The sequence below is a fragment of the Polistes fuscatus genome, unplaced genomic scaffold, assembly GCF_010416935.1.
Source record: "Polistes fuscatus isolate 324 unplaced genomic scaffold, CU_Pfus_HIC Scaffold9, whole genome shotgun sequence".
Taxonomy (NCBI): domain Eukaryota; kingdom Metazoa; phylum Arthropoda; class Insecta; order Hymenoptera; family Vespidae; genus Polistes; species Polistes fuscatus.
This window is the reverse complement of record NW_025113173.1, coordinates 5683332-5704171: the sequence shown is the minus strand read 5'-3', so window position 1 is coordinate 5704171 and position 20840 is coordinate 5683332. Positions and strand designations below refer to the sequence as shown.

The 20840-nt window shown below is 37.4% G+C and overlaps 2 protein-coding genes across 8 annotated transcripts in view; one reads left to right on the top strand and one right to left on the bottom strand.

Annotated features, from left to right (window-relative positions):
- The window catches only part of LOC122525358 (stress-activated protein kinase JNK), a 103182-nt gene that overhangs the window by 43736 nt on the left and 38606 nt on the right, over positions 1–20840 (bottom strand). The gene's annotated exons all lie outside the window — the stretch shown is intronic.
- On the top strand, positions 5036–5716 carry LOC122525359. The gene is made up of 2 exons (XM_043648102.1): positions 5036–5120; positions 5246–5716. The coding sequence occupies exons 1-2, from the start codon at positions 5106–5108 to the stop codon at positions 5522–5524; spliced, it is 294 nt and encodes a 97-aa protein (XP_043504037.1). The 5' UTR covers positions 5036–5105; the 3' UTR covers positions 5525–5716.

Here is a 20840-nt window from a genome sequence, read left to right as displayed (position 1 = left end):
CCTCGCTACATATCGATTTTCTGTTTTAGGAGCCCTTGTTCCCTCTTCTTCTTCCTTCTTCTTCTCCTCCTCTTCTTCCTCCTCCTCCGAGGGAGGGAACTCCAAAGGGTGGGACGTTAAGCCTTCGTTATTATGAATCTTTACTTACGGTCTACCGTACTTCTTCTCTCTAGTTTCCAACATCGTCTAAGTAATAATAAAATGTCTACGATATTGAAAATAACAAAAAATTTTACGACAATTGTTGTTAAAAATAATTGTTTCTTCCAATCGAACGATCGATTAGATTTTGTCAATCTTTTTATAACGGTAAATGGAAAGTAGAAACTTTGCGAAAGTGGCGGACATCAAAATCTCGTTTAAAAGAGGATTTGAGATGATAGAAAAATGGAATATCTGGGAATATTCTGGCCATATTTCGAGCCGATCGCCAGATGATAGCAAATACGAGGGAAATCAAATATCTGGTTGCTATCGGCGCCTGGGCTGCTCGCGTGCCATAAGTCGATCCTAGTCGTTTAAAAAACTTCATCCTCGCCGATGATCCCAACTTTTTTCCGCAAATCTATTTCACGCTTGGAAAAATTCAACGCTCCGTTTAAATTTGAAAATTAATTTATTTTTCTTTTCCACGCACCATAATAATAATAATAATAATAATAATACCGTACGTATTATATACGTGGAATAAATAAATAACCAGCTGTCATAACTGTATGAACAAAAGTATAAGTTTGAAAATTATTCGAACTTTTCTTCGTAACACAATTTATACTTTATGCAACATAGTAAAGTTATTCGATTTTATTCAACGCTGTTAAGGAGATAATAAATTTCATCCGTCCGTCTTTCGTTTGCTCTCCTCTCTCTCTCTCTTTCTTTCTCTCTATCGCACTCTCCTTTTGGTTCATCTCGCTATTTATAATCATGGCTGAGGCGGTACAGTCGAAAGCCGTGATATTAATTACCACTGTCACGATTTATCGTTAACAACGGGCATGATACTCGAAACGGATGATGTTCCTCGTTTGTCGAGTTCTTCGACTTTCTCGAGAGATTATGGGGAAAACTCGAAAACAAAAAAAAAGAAAAAAAGTGACTTTGGAAAAAAAAATCGAGTGTGAAAGAGGGAGAAAATAAAAAGAGAATGAGAGGAGGAATGCTATGCACTGCAGACTATGGTGAAGTCATCGAAAGGGAAACAATAACCGAGAGAAAGAGTACTACGGTTGCGAACAAAAGGAAGGAAAGGGGTGACGAATGAAGCGCAATATCGCAAAGTGCTCTTGATCATTTTCTACGATGAAAGAACACCTACCACGAGAAAAAGGGTAGAAAATTTTAAGTACGTTTTTCACTCAAAAAAGAAAAAAAAAGAAGAATAGAAACAAAAATTATATCAACTTCCTATAAAAAGAAAGAAAGAAAGAAAGAAAAAACTTTCATTTTAAATAGGAGAACAGAAAAATATTGCTTTTGATAATTTGTAAGATGAAAGAAGAACGTTGGATATGTTTATCCAACGAAGCTTAAATTTATACTAACGACGTTGCATCTTTTCATCGAGTATATATATATATATATATATATATATTATCGTATATACCTCTCGCAGCTGATCAAACTTTTTTCCACATCTAAACATGCGCGTAGTTAAACGCGTCAAGGATGCACACGCGTCGGCCTCATTCTCCTAAACAACGCAACGTCAAAGAATGACTTCGTAGAAAGCGCGAGTTTTCTAAGCGTTCTTGGAATTCCAAACGAACGATCGAATAAAAATACTCGATGCAAACATATATATATGTAATTCGAGAAATACAAAATTTCAATCCGAAGAAAAATATGAAATTGCAAAGTAAAAGTAAGTATGTCTATAATTTATTCAAAATAGCCTAAGTGTTATCGTAGGAAAGAAAAAAATGGTTAAGATACGCCCTCGTATCGCGATACCTTTTTTCGAAAATCATTCCGAAATATTCTAGGAGGCGTAAATTTCTTCGAGAATACAAAGAGAAATAGAAACGGGGGTTGGGGGGTGGGTGGTTAGGGGGAAAGGTGAACGAAATTTGGCGCCAAGCTCGTTTTCTCCCGACTATAAACGACTGTAAACGACGACGATCGCTCGAGGGTGAAGGAAAAACGTAAGTGGCGGTGTAGCAAGGGGGACGAGGGGGGAAGAAACGATGGAGTACGGAGTGACGGGGATAAAAATGCGGCTCAATCAGCGTTTATATGAAAAACACCGGGCTATTCTGACGATGGTGGCTAAGTTGGAAGAAAGTAGGGAGAAGGGCTTGGAAGGGGGAGAGAAAACGGAGCTTTCTCTGATAAATAGCATGGACTTTGCGTCTCTCGGCGTCGCGAATATTTCTCAAGTGTCTTACTCTTGACTCGAAAAAGAGAGAGAAAAAGAGAGAGAGAGAAGGTTTCTGTTCCACCGTCTTTTTACCTTCATTTTGAATGAACAACCAAGGGGTGTTTTCAACGCTTTAAAAGGTCGGAAGAGAAAGAAAAAGAAAAAGAGAAAAAGAAATAGAGATGGAAGAATTTCTTACGTGATTTTTTTGCCTTCTAATATAGAACGTTTCAGAGACGATTCATTTTTCATGAAGTCTCTTTCTCTCTCTCTCTCTTTCATCTACGTAAAATTTTCCTGTCTCTCTCTGGTTACATATTAACACCATTTCGATGATTATTTAACGAGGAGTACTATTCCTACTACGCGCGAATAAAAAGATGATCCGTGCTTTGAAAAATGTATATCAAATAAATTATACGCATTTATATTATATGATTAAATATGTAACATTACTAGCGGCAGTAGCTTTGCCATTAGTTTGCATGCGAGAATGTCTTTATTTCGTATGTATTATTTTTTGTTCCCTCTCTCCTTCTTTTTTCAAGTTTCAAGAAAAAGTGCTGGTTGGCCCTTGAGAAGCTGGAAGCACTCGTTGGAATTGGTTGTAAATGCTGGATTTCCGTGGCTTTTGAAGATCATGTACCCACGCTATAATATCCTCTGGTAATTTCAAGCGCCCTCATTAGGGCGTCTCCTTGGAAAAGCGCACCCTAATGATAACGAGAGGGTAATCAACGTTTTCATTTGAAAGATATTTTGCTGCCTTCTCGCTTGTGCGTTTGCTTCCTTCCTTTCCGCTGACATTCTCCCGGTGCGAATATCAACGTTGTCCTATTTCACTCTAAAGTGACCAAAATATTCTTACCAAAGCTCCAAACGATCGAACTTCTACCTTCTACGAGAATATTCCTTCTTTCCGCATAATTTATAACTCGCGTTATAGGAGGAAGAATAAAGGAAGGTAGGAGGGAAGATAGGAAGAAAAAGAATGTAGATTCTTTGGAAGATGCCATCAGCCGCATTATGGGGTTAATGTAATATGAAACTATCGTTAGACGTACATTTTATCGAACGAAAAGCACGATGAGTCTTTAATTTACTTTATTCTAAAAGTTTTTCCACCATCGTTGCTTTTCTTTTTCCTTCTATTTATGTCAAATGGATAGATAATGATAATGATAATAAAAAAGGAAAAAAGAAAATAAATAAAACGCCAACGTTGTTTTTTATCGCCTAACCGACCGAAATGAGATGAAAGGAGACGCGATTAAAATATATCACGTAATATATTCCAGGATATTTAACACGAAATAGAAAAAAAATATTCATTTTAGTTCGTTCGTCACCCTTTGCGTCTGTGTGTGTGTGTGTGTGTCTCTAGAAACACGATTCGATACAACTCGGAAATTGACTTCGAAGTGCTTTTGAAATCCAGACGAGTCTCGTTCTACTTTGAAAATTCGATCTAAATTTAGTTAGTATTTAGTACGGTCTGGCGGGAAGAGAAAGAAAAGAAAATAAAAGAAATAACTCGCGAAAGAAGGAAGTGGAAAAGTGTAGGATAAAATGAAACTATCGATTGAAATGGAAAAGACATAATGTCGGTAGATTTAAATAGGTGTCACCCTTTCAAATTGCATTTTCTAATTGTCGGTGCAAGAGACGTCAATTTTCAAAGGCAATTAAATAATGTGACGTTCTACGTTCCTGAATGGCACGCAATGAACGTTTGTAGGAAAGGACAATTTAACCGCACGCACGATTCTATTTCTCTTGCTCTGGTTTAACCGAAAACGCGTTAGAACCGCGTACAAGCTTAGAATAGCTAAATTGACGCATTGAAAATGATCGCAAATAGCGTAGGCTAAAGCGAGCATCCTGCTACCTCGTAGAATTTCAATGGGTTATCTCTCTCCTCGAGAGAATCGAAGGGCGTAATCTAGCAACCGCGTCCTTCCTTCCTTCCGTCCTTCCTTCCGAAGGGAGAATCAGCTGCTCGTCTATCGACCTTGATGAGAAACATTTACGACGCTTAGAACGAGAGACTACTGTTTGGAATACCAATCGTTCATTCGACAAAGGACTATTTAAATGAAATCAAATACCGATTTATTAAGGTTCGACAATGGGAGATAGTTATGACATCAAAATTGTTGCAACGTTTGTTCGCGTTGCACGTGCGAAGGTGCGAAGGTGCGAAGGCGAAGGAAGGAAGGAACGAACGAACGAACGCGATAAAAAGATGTCGAGATCGACCTCGACAAGGTCGCGAAACGATCGAACGTGTGCTCGATCGATGGCCGAAAGAATGTTGCGTGCCCCTGGTGTTTGGCCATTGGCCAAGGACAGTTCGCTTGCTTAACTTCGACAGCAGCCAACGATCGAGTTATTCTTCGTTTCTACGACACGTTCGTTATTTCCCAATCCACCTAACCCATAAGCTGCTTTCATAAACGTATTAACTAACCGACGCAATTTATTCCGCGCCGAAGATTACGTGACAATGACGAGGATCACGATTATGCTTGATTATGCGCGATTACGCGACGCTAAATAACGATTTGGTAGTCGAGGCGCGTACGAGAAGTAAGACTTCTTCTTCTTCTTCTTCTTCTTCCCTTGCATTTGACTCGATCGATCGAGCTATAAAACGGACTGGAACTCGACTCGAACCATCAATCGATCTTCAACTACGAGCTTTCGAGTTTCAACGAGAACTACTCCGCCCCAACCGATAATCAACATGAAGTGCTTCGTCGTGAGTACAATTTTCTAACGAACCAATTCTGATCTAAGAATATATCGTCATCTTTCTGTTCATATTTCTATACAAAACGTTATATAACATATGTGATTATTATTATTATTATTATTATTGTTCAGGCTATCGCCCTTTTCGCTATGATCGCAATTGCCTTCGCCGATACGAAACCGGCCGAAGCAGAGTCGATCGAGCCTTCTAATGCGAACCCATTAGAAGCAGAAGCGGCTAGAAACAAACGAGGATTATTAGTCGGTGCTGCGTACACTGCACCGATTGCATACACCGCTCCGGTTGCTTATACCTCAGCAGCGTACGCCTACCCCTACGCATACACAGCTGCATATTCGAGCTACCCCTATTATGCGGCTGGTTACAGCGCACCCTACATCGTGGCCTAGATAATGACGACGACCTACGAGCTTTTACCTGACGCCAACATCAACGTTTTTGCTGCTACTGCTGCTGCTACTTTTAAAGGTTTTTTTTTGTCTCTTTTCCTCGTCTACTTTCTTTTCTCACCCATCAAGCAAACAGGCGAACTAAGTATTCGTGCATTCGCCATATCAAAAGGGAATTTATTCTAACGAAAATTGTAAAAAAAAAAAGAAGAAGAAAAAGCAGGTTGGACTCGTACGCACGATGCAAGAGAACTTGCCTGTAAGCTCTCTCTTGATAACTCTTTTGTTTGTATGTTTTTTTTTTGTTTTTTCGGAATTTTCTAGCCGAATAGAGGATAATACAGCGTGGAAATAATCATAGAGATAATCATAGAGAATAATCATAGGTAGAGATATTTGTTCTGTTCTTTTTTTTTTTTGACGACACGCTAGTAATATCCTCTTTTCGTTGCTTTTTTTTAATTAAGCTCTGTCGGTTTTAACGTTAAATGTTATTGTCAAGATATAACCGTCTTTTAAGAAAAAAACTTATAAGAATGTAACCAATGTAATTAATAATAAATATTATATATGATATGCATATAAATAATGTTTCTCTTTATTTCTTTAGATGATAATAATAATAATAAGATAATTACTGAAAAGAGAAACGTGCAAAAGAAATTCGAACTATTTTCGGAAATAAAACCAACGAAAGAAGGGATACACGTAAATTCCATTAAAATGAAAAATTTCGATAGATCGATCGATCGAAAAGTGAATTCTGGTTATCGGAAAGTTCGAAGAAAAATTGCATTCCACGTTTCTCTCTATCTTCGGTTGGGAAAGAATTTCTTTCTTCTTTTCTTCGGAATAAATCGAAACTATTTCTCTAACGTCGGCATGTTTTGTTGACAAAGAAAGAAAGGGGGTTCTCTATTTTCAAGATAACAGTTAAAAATCTTCGACAAAAAATATGTATTATATTTATAATACGTACGTGCGAGATATGCGCAACCATCGATTTTCCCTAACTTTATATTCTTTTTCTTTTCTCTCCTTTGGTTCGTGTATTTTTTTGTATTTATTCGTAAAAATAAATTCCTACGCGAGAGCGTGCAAAACACAAGGGAGAACCGCGTGCCAATATTTTTTTATAACCCAGTGTATAAACGACGACTTGGACGGAATGTTTTATATCGAAAGTTGCTTCGATTCGGACAGAAAAAAGAAGTGGATAAAAAAAAAAGAAAAAGAAAAAAAGAAAATAGAAAGGAGAGAGAGAGGGAGAGAGAGAGAGAACGAGAAAAATATTGGAGAAAAATAAAATAAAAAATAAAAATGTACGAGCAATAGAGAAGTGTAAGTTACGTTCGGAAATAGGGGTAATAAGCACGGCGATTCGAAACAGACCGAGTGTGGTAAAACTTTTAATTGCTCGCGTTGAATGTCCCACATGGTAATTAAACTGCGTTGCGAAACATCCAACGTCGAATTTTAATTATATAACATGTCGATATTAGTTTACACGCGCGCATGCAAAAGAAATAAAAAAAAAAAAATAAAAAAATAAATAAAAGAAAGAAATAATTACTTTTATCGACGCGCATTCAAATATTTCTGCTCAAATAAAATATACATACATCAGAAATTCGTATGAAAAACTTTCTATGAAATAAAATAAAGTTGGAGGTTTGCGGTAAAGAAACGTTTTTCTTTCTTTTTTTTTTTTTTGAATATAAATTTATCGATTGTCGCAAAGCACAAGTTTTCGTAGTTAGGTTTATTTTCGAAGACGGAGAAGCTAAACCGCAGACAATCGATGAGGTAAAACGGGTGAAGGTAGGAACGAAGGAAGGAACGAACGATGCTTACCGAATGGGCGCGCGTAATCTTAGGATTTGAAGCCGCAAACGCTTGCGGTTACCGAACCGAAACGAGTCGTGCATACAAATAAGAGTCCCAAACGCGTTTAGAGTATCGTGTTTGCCAACTGCCGGTTTAATAGCTGCTTTTAAACGACATCTGAGAGTGACGAGTAATCGCGAACAATAGTTATCCTTCATTTTTTTGTTTTTTTTTGTTTTTTTTTTTTTCTATCGATACCAAAATTATTATCAATTTATATACAATGCGTCTGCGCGAGAGGGAAATGAAAATAAAAAAGGGGTGAATAAGAAGGAATAAAAAAAAGCTTGGAAGGCTCGCGACACAGGTGGCATACTAACAACGACACCTCACATACGTCAAAAAGAAACATAGTTCGATCGTGCCATGCTGATTCTATGCTCGTTGGTATGGCTAATGGGAAAACCACGGGGGTATGCATAAGTCATAGCTCGCTTGTATTCCTCGTGATTTTTGCATTCCCTCTCTCTCTTTTCTTTCTTTCTTTCGATGTAACGTGTATCATACTAACGATCAAGGGTGTGTACTTAGAGGATTCGAGGATTGTTCGAATAATCTGGATATTATTGAATTATTCCTTAGGAAAATAATCAATCGATAATGAAAATTCAACGTCCGTCGTATCTGCTAAAGGATGATCAATAGATTAGGCTAAAAATAAACTCGATCGAGATTAAATTGATCCCTGTGAGAGAAACCGTTCGAATAAACAACGATAAAACGTTTGATTAGAAATCAGACAGAGAGAGAGAGAGAGAGAGATTTGAAAAATTTAATTAGACGATGAACAGGATAAAGAGGTGGAAGTGATAAATACAGCAAGATAATAAACGCTCGACGACAATAAACGTTTTAACGAAGAGCCAAGAATGACAATGGCGTTAACGGGATAAAACAACATATAGGAAAACATAGCGCCGTTATTATCTCCGGGAACGAGCTCGAATTGCTCGTATTTTCGTAGCCGTTACCAAACTATAACAACTTCACGCTTCGAGTTGCAAGAACAGTCGGTCTGCTCATAAACGATTATACTCGGCCGAGCTACCTGGATGCGTCGCGCGAATACATGAGCCGGAACGTATGTCGAAAGTATTGTCGGCATCTACTCTAACAAACGCATACACGTTTATCCATCTTTCATCTTCTATCTTAATATTTTCTTCCGTATAAAATCACGATTACTACGAGCTAATCTTATCCTTTCTCTCGCATTTCTATTTATCGTTAGTAAGATCCGTCGTTCTTTCCTATTTAAATATGCAACCATATAACGGTGCATCAGATTTAATAGAAAAAAAGTAAACTAATTTGATCGCAATTCAGCATAAGAAATAAGTCGAATAAAATGACATCGAATGATCCGAGGTCGAAAAGGTGTTACAATTAATCCATAAATTTTCCTACGTAAACTCGAACGTTTCCCATGGCACTCCCTCCCATCGGGAGGGGGATCGACATATTTCGACGAGGGGGCGAATGTTCCCATGGATGCAAGATAGTATCTCCAACCCTCGTGTCATAAACTGGTGTGGCTTTGCGAGGTCTATTCGATCGCAACGGTGACAGTTCAATTTCCTCGCAAAATATCGACACCAATTTCAACTTTCCTCTCTCTTTTTCAAACGTATTTGACATTAGGAGTAATCTTAAGCAAGTGTCACTTGTTCAAAACTTTCGTTATTACTTAATTCTTCGTCATTTAAATCTAATGACTATTTTGTATCGCACTCGTACGACACCCTCGTTGGATTTTCTTTTTATAAGAAAATTTTTCTATAAAAATAATATATATATATATAAAAAATATAGGAAAGAACGAAGGTGTATTTAAGAACGTGTAATATCGTGAAACGTGACGTCAATCACGAGAAAGACGTTGAAGAAAAGTCAGATTTCTTTGCTCGTTATTTTATTCCTCTCACGTAGCAGCGGTTTTTAGTTCTCTCCCTTTTGCAGTCGTACGCTCGAAGGGATGTACGTGTCGATAATTGTGACGATTTTTACTCAACGTTACCACCCTCGAGAAAAAGAGAGAGAGAAGGAAAGAAAGAAAGAAAGAAAGAAAGAAAGGTAAAACTGTCGAGAGGATCTTTCTTGACAAAAAAATATGTTTTGCGGTGCACGTAGAGTAACCCAACCATATTTCTTTTTTATATTTTATTTTTTTTCTCTCCAAGTTTATTACCCTCCACGTAGACGGAAAGAAAAACCAAATGATTCAACATCTTCTCTTCCTTTCTTTCTTTCTCTATTCGAAAAAAATTGTTAATCGTCCTTTTTTTATCATGTTTTCCACGTTAATCGGGAGAGCTCTTTTCGTTTAAGCATGCCACGAATGGTTAAATAAAAAACCAATGAAATATATAACGTTGCGCGCCGGTATTTCATTAGACACGCATGCTTGCGGAAAATCATCTCCCATGGATAGAACAAAGAGGTGGATACAAATTTTTTTGTTAAAAATTCAACGAAAAAAAAAAGAAAAAAAAAAGAAAAAGAAAAAAAGGAAAGCAACTTTTCTCCCATGCCTTTACAAATTTTCGAGCGAGGCCAATTATCGTCCTACTACCGTGCACCGCCGCTACGTGCTTCAAATATCAAACCGAAAGAGCTTGAAAGCTTGAAAAAGTTCCGCGAACAGAACAGAACAGAACGGAACCTACGAAAGAATGAGAAATCCACGAGTCTGACGTTTCAATAAAACCTTATTCTCTCCTCGTATACCCATGCGCAATTAAATAATTCGTTACAATGAAAATTAATCCACGGATTTTTCACGATACATCCAGTGAAATATATATATTTCCCTTAGTTCTTTTTTTTTTTTTTTACCGATTCTTTGTAATAAATTGAAAAACTAACGTGTAAGAGAAATTAGGTTACTTCTTTCCTATTTTTTTTGTTTTTACAAATTCTTGCAATAATAAAAAGAAATTGATGTTATTATAACTTTGACACGATTTGATACAATTAAATGTTAATGAGCAGTGAATAATTCCGACATTAACGCAATCGCTTTCATGGGAGTACTCGAACACGCTTTGGTATTTACTTATTTTAGGTCATATGCAGAATGCGGTATCTAGGTACATACATAAAGATATATACTCGAATGGTCGTTGAATATTCATTGATTAGACTAACGTAAGATGAGAGAAGGAAGCTTAACGCGTACCACTGGCTGAGTATATTACACTCGAAGGAAAGCTCGTGATCGTTCTCCGCGAACGTATGAGATAACAAGCAGCTGTTCGGATGTTATGCTAAAAATATACGAGCTGTATAATAAAGTATCGACTAAACTTCGACGATCTTATCAAAACAAACACGCACGCGAGTAGTATATACGTGTATGCGTGAATGGTGTTAATAAAGTTTTCTGAAAAATTCCTAAATTCTTCCTTTTCCGTAGCAACGATTACAGATAAATGCTGGATTAAGTATTTTAATCGAAAAAGTAATTAGCTCCGGAGAGTCACCCCCCCCCCCCCCGATGCAACAAATACAAAACGTGACCGGAATCGTTCGGTCTCTAACGTAAAAATTCTTTTCTAACGCCACCCATCCTCCTCTCTTTTATTCTATACGAAATTCTTTGGATTATATCGAGGAAGATTAATCGATTTCGTCGACAAAACGAGGAAAATAATGAATAGTTGAATCCAGATGGGATAATGCGTTGGTAGTGGTTTTATATCGAGTTCGGTGTAGATGATTGATGATGCCATCGAACGTTATAAAGAACGATAACAGATATGGTAAACATATCAATTTTGACTGGCTGATTACGTAAACATATGCGAACGCGTGCATTAATTTTTATTTTTTTATTTTCTTTTTTTTTTTTTTTTTCGAAAGCGAATGAACATGTTACACGAAGAACATATCGGCATAAATATAATCGAAAAATATTGGAAAATTATTACGTCGATTTAACGTTTGCTTTCGCGAACAAAATGGAATAATAAATGTTTCGCGTAAATCGTCGAATACGATACGGATAATAAATGAAAAAAAGAAAATAGAAGGAGGGGGGCGGGCGGGGGAATAGATTTACCCATAACAAGATTCTAAACTCCGCGAAGAAATAAAGGAAGAGAGACGCGATTTTTCACGTCGTCGATCCATTTCAATCTGGTCTCTCGAGAGAAAGAAAGAGAAAGAGGAGGAGGAGCCATCCATAAAAAATAGCCGCTTTCACGCCCTTCTTTCGCGATTTTACTTTGGCAGGGAATCAAAAGGTTTTCTAAAATAAATCGAATAGAAAAAAGAGAATAAAATATTTCTTCGCGAAGAGAGTAAAAAAAAAAAAAAGAAAAAAAAGAAAGAAGTAAAACAATAAGATAAACAACGTTCTCTCTTTGTCTCTCTCTTTTTACCTCTTGGGATGAATTTAAACGATGTCTACCTTGTTTATATTTCTTCTTTATTCCCGGAGAAAAGTATCTCTGACACGTAGTGACATAAAATCGAAGCCATTGGATTGGAGTAGTATCGATGCATTTCGAACGAAAGATATATATACCCATTATGCATCCAGGCGAATGTTCTCTACGTTGTGTCGTACGTATTGCGAACAAATCCAATGCTAAAATGGAGCAAACAAAATGGAATATTTTATCTGGCTTCACCCATATGAAAATCTCCTATAACGATATACGAAAAATATCTATAGGAATTATTAATAAATCAAAACAACTTTAGCTACGTTTGAAAAATATTTTCTTTCGGAAACGGTATACATTCCATTCGTTCGTGGTGTTTTAAAACAACGCAACCACCCTCGTCTCATCGACGAACAATACAAAGATACATAATATCGAAGGTAAATGTGCTTGTAAAGAGAAATACGCGTAGGTCCGTATATTCGTAGGCTTGCTTGGCCGTGCGTGCTGGTACATTAATTGAAACGCGTTCTCCCGGAAAAGCGTTTGGCGACTAGGCCTCCTCGTCCTCGAGAACCCTCTAATGGATTACCAGACTCGCTAGTTTACAGATTTAACCATCCACCGAGTTTCCTATCCGCGGATAATGCAATTTACCCGTGGGCACACGCGATACCGACCCCTATAGTTTAAGTAAAGCTTTTCTCTCTCCCTCTTCTTCTCTCTTTTCCTATCCCTGTGTTAGATTCTCTATAGGTCGACAAACCAATACCGAGAAATACTCTTGCATACCTTAGGAGACAGTCCTCTTAAACTAAAAGACTTTATACAAACTGGCTACTACTGTTGATGCATTAATTAAGAAGGATCTTCTTCGTATATAGGGATCAAGTTAATGGATTAGTTTAGTACCGTCTAACGTTTGTTTCTAAATCCTTCCGAAATCGCGCTCCTGATCTTCAATTCTTCCTCTTATTCTACCGGGATTTCGTTTCAAATGAATTCGCTATAATGCGGAATTTAAATTGGATTTTAAATAATACAAGGACTTTCCGACTTATCCAACGATAATGGCTATCATCTAATGACCGATTATAATTGTTGTACCGATTTATCGAACGCACACACGGATTATTGATAAATCGTCCGAGTAAATATTAATCGAGCGTTGGCTGCTTTTGCATTTATATATCGCGGACGCGCGCGTGATTTGTTACGTTAAGTTTTGTCCAGGGAATGCACGCGACGCAAATCCTATGGATATACTATGGTGATTTACTCGAACTTGGATTTTCGTAGTTAGACACTTCGGACAAGCGCATTACGGAAGACTGCTTCCTTTAATCAAGATGCCGACAGTTGTGACTCGCGCGAATACATTCACCAATCACATAGATATAGAGTCCTGTTGCCCCGGTTGTGCTCCGACAATAGAGTTAATTAGCTGCATTTGCATACAAGGCAAACACGCTCGCCTCCAACGAGCCAATCTCTCTCCTATAACGTTTGCCCGCGTCCCTCCCCCTTCCCCTCTTCTTCTCGCGGTATTTCGTAGCTTTTCAACGAGTAACATATCGAAATTGAGAGATACGAGAAAACTTTCGCGAAGAAAAAGATACCCTGCGATACTACGCGAGGGGTGAGTGCTCTTAAAAAAGTTTCCACGCGAAAAGAGAAAGAGAGAGAGAGAAGGAAAGATTTATAGCTTCGCGATAAACCGTTTCCCAGTCGTTTCCCAGTCGTTTCACCGACGGCGAAGAAACTCATTTGAGGTGTTTGCCAGACGCACGTAGACTGACTATCTCCAATTTACCGACACGAAATTATATACTTTTAAGATATCGATGTAATTAAATTCGAATAACTTTACTCTTGATGGTATTTTAATAACGTTCCTAAATATTTTAGAGATATATTATATAACGTATATCCGGTAATATCAAATATTTAATCTTTTTACCTTTCTAACGCATACGCAGCACGTGAATTTAAATCTAATGAAAATAATTCTATTCGAAACTTTGCTTACTCTGAAAAACATATAAATGCGCGGAATTTATTTATATTAAAAAATTTGCTAAATCTTGCATGTACATTGTAATTGTGTGTTTTTATATATGTAAACTCGGTAATGTTTGATTAATATTTCGCGACTTTATGATTGGATACAGCAGCCACCGGTTGGTAGCCAAAAAAGGCTAGCGGAATGAAACTCCCAGCAATGCAGTTGCCAGATCTACGCCAAAAGCTTCGCGTAAAATAAAACGCGTGCGTTGCAAATGCACAATGCACTCGCATGAATGCGATAGTACGAGCTCGATGGATATGGGGAAGAAGGGGCGAGACGAGGGGGTCACCGAGGACGCGGTGGTAGAGGAAATTTTGCACTGGGTATTTTCCCAGCGTGGTATTCACCAAGGTAATTTGGCACGCCCTCCCGTACGGTCATTTTCCGAATTAATTTTCCAGAAAATAAACGTGCAACATTTCCACCAACAACTGTGCGTCTATTAGTTAACATCGATGTGAAAATCCTACGAAAATTTGTAAAAGGCTAGTCGAATCGAAACGTCCATTTTCTTTCTCTGTTTGCTCGTACATTTCGCAAATTGATTAGAACCATAGGAATATTATTGGAGAAACGAACATTTAATAATAATAATAATAATTTCATTCGTAAGCTTTTCGCATACAGAATAAAACGTATAAAGCTTATTTTCCTTTACGATGGTTATTATTAAAATGAATTTATTATTCGTTTATTTTTCCAACGATACCCCGGTATTCATGAGATTCGCGTAGTACTTCGAAAGAATAATTAAAAAAATACACTTTCCGTAGAATTAATTAGCAATTCATATTAGGAAAGTTTGTATTTGCAAATAACACGGCTAGATCTGACAAAAGACTAGTTGAAAGAATCTTCTCTCTTAATTAAAATACGAGGAGAAACGAGTGGTCTTGAAACAATGCAATCGTTTTACAATGTAAATTATACGTGTCGCAATTTGTCAAATAAAAATAAAAATAAATCAAAAAGAGGCAAACAAACGAACGAACGAACGAACGAACGAAAAAAATGAAATGAAAGGAAACAAAGTCGCAGATTTTTGTTCTGGAACTCGCGGACGTGTCGTTGGTTTTCGGATTCCCTAGGGTAGAAAAAGGTTTAACCCTCTCGAAAGTTGGTAGAAAGGAAATTTACTTCGTTGGAGATAAACCGTAGCTCACCTTTTACATCCCCTCTTTAACGTTAATTAAACCCTTTCTCTATACTTACGTACAATTCCAACTATTCCTATCTCCGCGTGCTACTCCTCCTTTCGAGGATATTTAGCACGATTTCGCTATTATCCTCTATACCGGGTGACGATTAATTACCAAACTAGCCAACCATAATTTGTATTACCTGGTGTACAATGGCAGACCGTACCACTTTCGTTAGGATTAATGACCAAATTGTAAATGTGCATTGGACGTGCAACGAGCGCGAATAATTTCTTCTTACTTTTTCTTTCTCCTTCCTCGAAGAAAAATGTGATTTTAACGTAGAAATGAAATTTGTTAAGGAGACTTAAACGAATCAACGTAATGCATCGCGTATACGCGCCCATTGGTAGATGTTTCTTCGAATTCTTCCTTTCGTTTCGCGAGTAAATTGGACGTACGATAAAATGATTTGATTAGAAAAATGACGAAAAAATAAAACTACTAATCGGATAATTTAGTTATCAAAGTTAGTCGATAAAAATCTAAGGAAGACTTTTGTAGAAGAGCGAATTGTCTTACGTTAGTTATAAATAGCCTCGGATAGTTTAGTTTGGAGCTTCGAAGGAAACAGAACGAGACGACTCGGCGCATAAGTGCAAAGTTTAAACGCAATATTCTCGCCTCGTGCTCGTTCTCTCTAATAAAGCTCTTCTCCGTGAAGTCACCGCAAAAGTTAGCACACCCTCTCGCATTTTCTCTCGACACGTGAACACACGCACGAACACGCGCACACGCACACGATATCTTTGCAAAACGTTTGCACGAAGAAGTAGTAACTCGAGAAGACGCGTTCTTTCTAACTTTTCTCAACTTTCTTTACCTGAATTTTCTATGATATTGTACTCTAGTTACGAAATAATATTTTTTCAATGATATTCCAAACGATCGATCTTATTCCCTTCGCGTATCCGAACTTCTACAATATTCTATATTCTATGCATAAATAAAATAAATAATAATAGCGAGTTCTTAATTATCTCTAAGAATTTTTCTAAACATCCTAAAGAATAGAAACAGGCCGGACTATTAAAGTTCTCAGCGGCCCAAGCAAGCATTTATATTACTTTCTATATAAAACAATATTAATATTTTCGCGATATGGGAATAATTCGATTGGAGAAAAATATATAACGTAAATAGAAGTTTATAAAAATGTTTGCTTCGTTGAAAAAGAAGTTATTTATTTGCCTTCTCGTATTTTGTTATCCTTTTTTTTTCTTCTATGAAAGAAACAACGACGAACGACCGGGATAAAGTTTATTCTCTTATACCAATACGTTATCTAAATGCTAATGCGAAAAGTTTGGCGGTCGTGTTAGCGAGTTTATAGCAGAAGAGTCGAGAAGGGCGAAGAGAGGGACGAGAGAGAGAGAAAACGCACCTGATCCGTTCAAATCCGTGGCGGGAAGAAGGAAAAACGCAACGACCAACGTAAAATAATATTTCACGCGAGTTTGCAGTTTTCTCTCGCTAGGAAAAAGCACGAATTTATTAAACCTGGATGATGCCGAGCAAACTACGCCACCGAAAGAGACTACCTGAGACTTTATGCAAAGGGATGAAGGAAAGGGAAGGAAAGGGAAAAAGTTCAATGGCGACGATTAAGAAGATGCGAATGATCCCAAAAAGAGGGATCAAAAATACAACAATTTTTAACTTAATATATCCATGAAAGATTATACGCGAGCGAAACTTTTTTCTGTTTTTTAACTCGATTTGAAAGTCAAAATAGGAAAATTGTTGGGCGTAACTAACTCGAATTTATATGAACAAAATTAGAGAACTTTCGTGACGCGACGCACGCCTATCGTTTTTCAAATGGTATATTTACTATTATCAAAAAATAAAAGAAAAGCGAGCGTGACCCGCTTTTAAAGATACACGGAGAGTATCGCAAAGTGGGACAGTGGTCCAAGTGGATCTTACCGGATAGAAAGAAGTGCCACTTAACCTACGGTTTAAAAAAAAAAGAAAAAGAAAATGAAAAAGAAAAGGAAAAAAGCTTTTTCTGAAAGAGTTCCACGATACCCTACCCTTGACACACGCTCAACACTTTTTCCACACCTTTTAACGGTCACTAAATTTCACGGAAACACGTTTGCTTCTTGATAGAGAAGAACCCTTGCAATCTTCTTTGCGATGCTCGTAAACATTCGAGAACAAACGAGTAATGGAAAGCGACGATTCGGAAAAACATTAAACACCTTTAAACTCTAAGCAAACGGATGATACTATTACTATATTTTACAGTAGTTACGTTAGTTCTCTAATTAAAGCGTATATTACGCGTTACCATGAATGTTAAAGCGCGCACTTTATCGTATACCAAGAATTATCTTTTATGAAAGGATCAACAATCGTATACCGAGCATTAAATGTTTCATACGGATTTAATAGTCCCGTATAATTGTCGAAAGAGGAATCAAAATAGGAAACGTACAGTATTGTTTTTCTCTTTAGAAATGGAGTCAATTATTAAGCTCGAAATTCAATGTTAATCTCGCGTTAAGTTTCTATTCGTTTAATTTATATTAATAATATATTATTTATTCTCGAGATAGGAAGACGTTGATAAATAGAAGATATTAAGAACGGGAAGGTCCATCAAAAGAAGAAGGATGTAAAATGAAAGGGAAAAAAGGGAAAGGACGATTCTACCCTAAGGATATCCTGCGAACGTATAAAATAGGGTAGAAAGGAATTCACGGTGATCGGTTTTCTCTTCTTACGTTCGTCTTGTCCGGTCCACGCATCCGATATTACCGTCGATATCGTAAATAAGTTCAAGTAGGGTCACTCCTTCTAATCTACGTCTTCTTGGATATAAGAAACGTAAAAAGAGTCTTTGAATTTCGTAGTATTCCTCCTTCTTTCCTCGGAAGATAATGAAATATGCTTCCTTCTCGATAACTCAACTTCTCGCTGTAGAGAAATATTCTAAAAATTGTTAAAGATGCACTGACCGTTCGAGGAAAGAAAAAAGCAAATGTACAATTTTCTATGCGTCCTCTCCTATCCCGATTGCGTTTCCTCGCGGTCAAAATTGATACGTACCTGTAACAAAAAAGATATGAAAATATTAATAAAAGAGTTGGAAAAATTAAAATCATTATTTAAATGATATTACATTGTATAGAAAAGAAATAAATAGAAAAAGGTAAGAAATATAAAATGGGAGGAACGGCAAAAGAGCCGAGATATCTCGGATTCGAAGGGCATCGTCGACGAAGGTGAATTCGGTAGGCACGTGTCAGAATGCGAGCCCTCCCGCAATTTCTCACATCGAGTCGCGACTAGAGAAAGAGAGGGTGAGAAGGACGAAGGGTAGGCAGGGAACGGAGATTCGCGAAATTCAAGCGGAGGAAGAAAGGAAATAGACGAAAGGAGAAAGAAGGGCTCCGATGTACCGTTGCTTTTTCTCATAAATCAAACGACCCTCTTCAATTTCGGTGGGAGGAAGGAAGAAAGAGACAGACGGACGTACAGAGAGCCAGACAACAAAAATCCCTTTTCGATCTTTCCTTTCTTTTCTTTTTAATATTTTCCTAAGATCCCTTTAACAAAAAGACAGTACTTTTTTAGCTTTTCTTAGTTTTTCTCTCGAAAGTGTGCACGCGGTACGAAAATGGACACGCTACGTTCCTGGAAGTGGATCGATAAAGGCGACTGGCCCAGGCATTGCCCGAATTCCACGAATATCGCGTTTTCTCCCTCTGCCACGACATAACCGGAGTCAATTAAAGTGCTCGTTATACGCCCCTGTGCACGAGAAATCAACTTGCCTGTAATGAATCGGCTGCTATAGGAAAAGGGAAAGAAAGAGAATTAGGGACTCACAACATTTCCTAGTTTATATCTTTCTTTTCTCTTTCTTTCTTTCCTTTTTCTTACACATTCCAAGTTTTAATATCGAGTTCCATCAGAGTACGTTGAAAATGTAAATTTATTAGGATTGCGAAACCCCGGTCAAATATTTTAATATTATTTCCTAGTATATTATTATTTTACTCGATACGTAGAACATTTCAATTGAATGACCAATTAATTTCAATTACGATAATTGATTTATTATCCAATTTGTCGACTTAGTCCACTGCGATACTTTATTAATTTATCATCGAATGGCAATATTCATGTCGTAGAACAATCGCGCGAATCGTTGGAAAATCAGTCACGAACGTTTAATATAAGAGAAAACACTCATCCGATGATCGTAGGTAAGATATATCAAACGACTACATCGCGTAGTTAGAAAGAGAAAAAGGGAAAGGCGAATGCGTAGTACACGTGTACCCATAACGTTTAATACATGGAACACAATATATGAGATATCTTTAATACCGATCTAACTATTTGCAGCGTAGAAAAAGAGGAGTGCAGCACGGGGGTCGAACCGTGCAGGTTTATGCCCCTGTTGCACGAGATCCAACCAAAGAAAAAGAGAAAGATAAAGAACGATGGAGATTGAGATAGAGATAGATAAAGGGAAATACGAAAAAATAAGAAGACTCGCCGTTATATCTAACCTCAACTGCCAGCAAACTCATTAAATTACCTCGTTAACATTCGTCATCGTGAAAAAAGCCATTTACTTTTCAAAATCTTTTCCGAATCATTATTTAACGCCGTAATCAAAAGTTATACCACATTTCTATAACGCGAGCATTTAAGAAAGACGAAAAGATCAAACTTTTCTTACCCGTAACAATCATGCTCGAGCATATTTCATTTTTCTTCTTTATGTTATAACTTTCTTGAGATTATTTTGCATACGTTAAGGAAACATAAAATTGTACGGTTCTCGAGAGTTAACTGGAGTATTCATATTTCTGTCGTTATCGTCCCCTCGAATTAATTCGAGTGGGCGAGTTAAGGGGTTAATTTCGTCGAATAAATTTCAACGCGAATTTTTGGTCTGTATACGTTTGCGGAGGAATAATGAAGTAATTAATGAATTAAATAGCGTTAACGTTTTCTACCGATATCAATTTAATTAAAAGAAAAAAAGAAAAAAGAAAAAGAAAAATCAAAGAATCGAGTACGATGAAAAGCGGAGTAAGAAATCCTAGAAAATATCAAGACGTCCGGTTTAATCTATATAAAGACGATGTAAAAGAGACAAGAAACCTAAGATTATTAAATTTAATATGACCAATTACTCGAAGTCGTGTGTGTCTAGCATGCGAGCTTTAATAGTTGTGAATGTAATGGAAGTGCGTTAGTGGTGAAAGGGCGTGGTGACCACACACGCAAACACCCGCGTACGTATACGTGCGCGTATTTGTATCTTTCTCTCTCTCTCGCTCTATCTTTCGTAATGACGTCGTTAAATCAAACGGTCAAGCCATTATTAACTGTGGACAGATCTAACTGGCGACCGACCGACCGACAGACCGACCGACCGACCGACCGACAGACCGACCGGTAGAAAGAGACAGGGAACTGGAATATGCGACTTACGGGATCCTCGATGCAACCGTCTGCGAAATTATTCGATGAGGAGCCTTCGCGAACATACGCGCATGGTATTTATGTGTTATATATACACACGTATATGCGGGTGCTGAACGAAACCTCTACGTTTTTCTCTATTTTCTTACTGGATGAAACAGAAACGGCTGTCGTCTGACATATGCGTGCGCTTCAAAACCTACTTAAATCATCCTCACCGACGACGTTTCACTTCCTGGAAGTTGTACCGAATTTAAGATACCCCGTCAAATCGATCTCTCCTAACTCCCCCTTCGTCTCTCTTCTATTTCTTCCTTCTT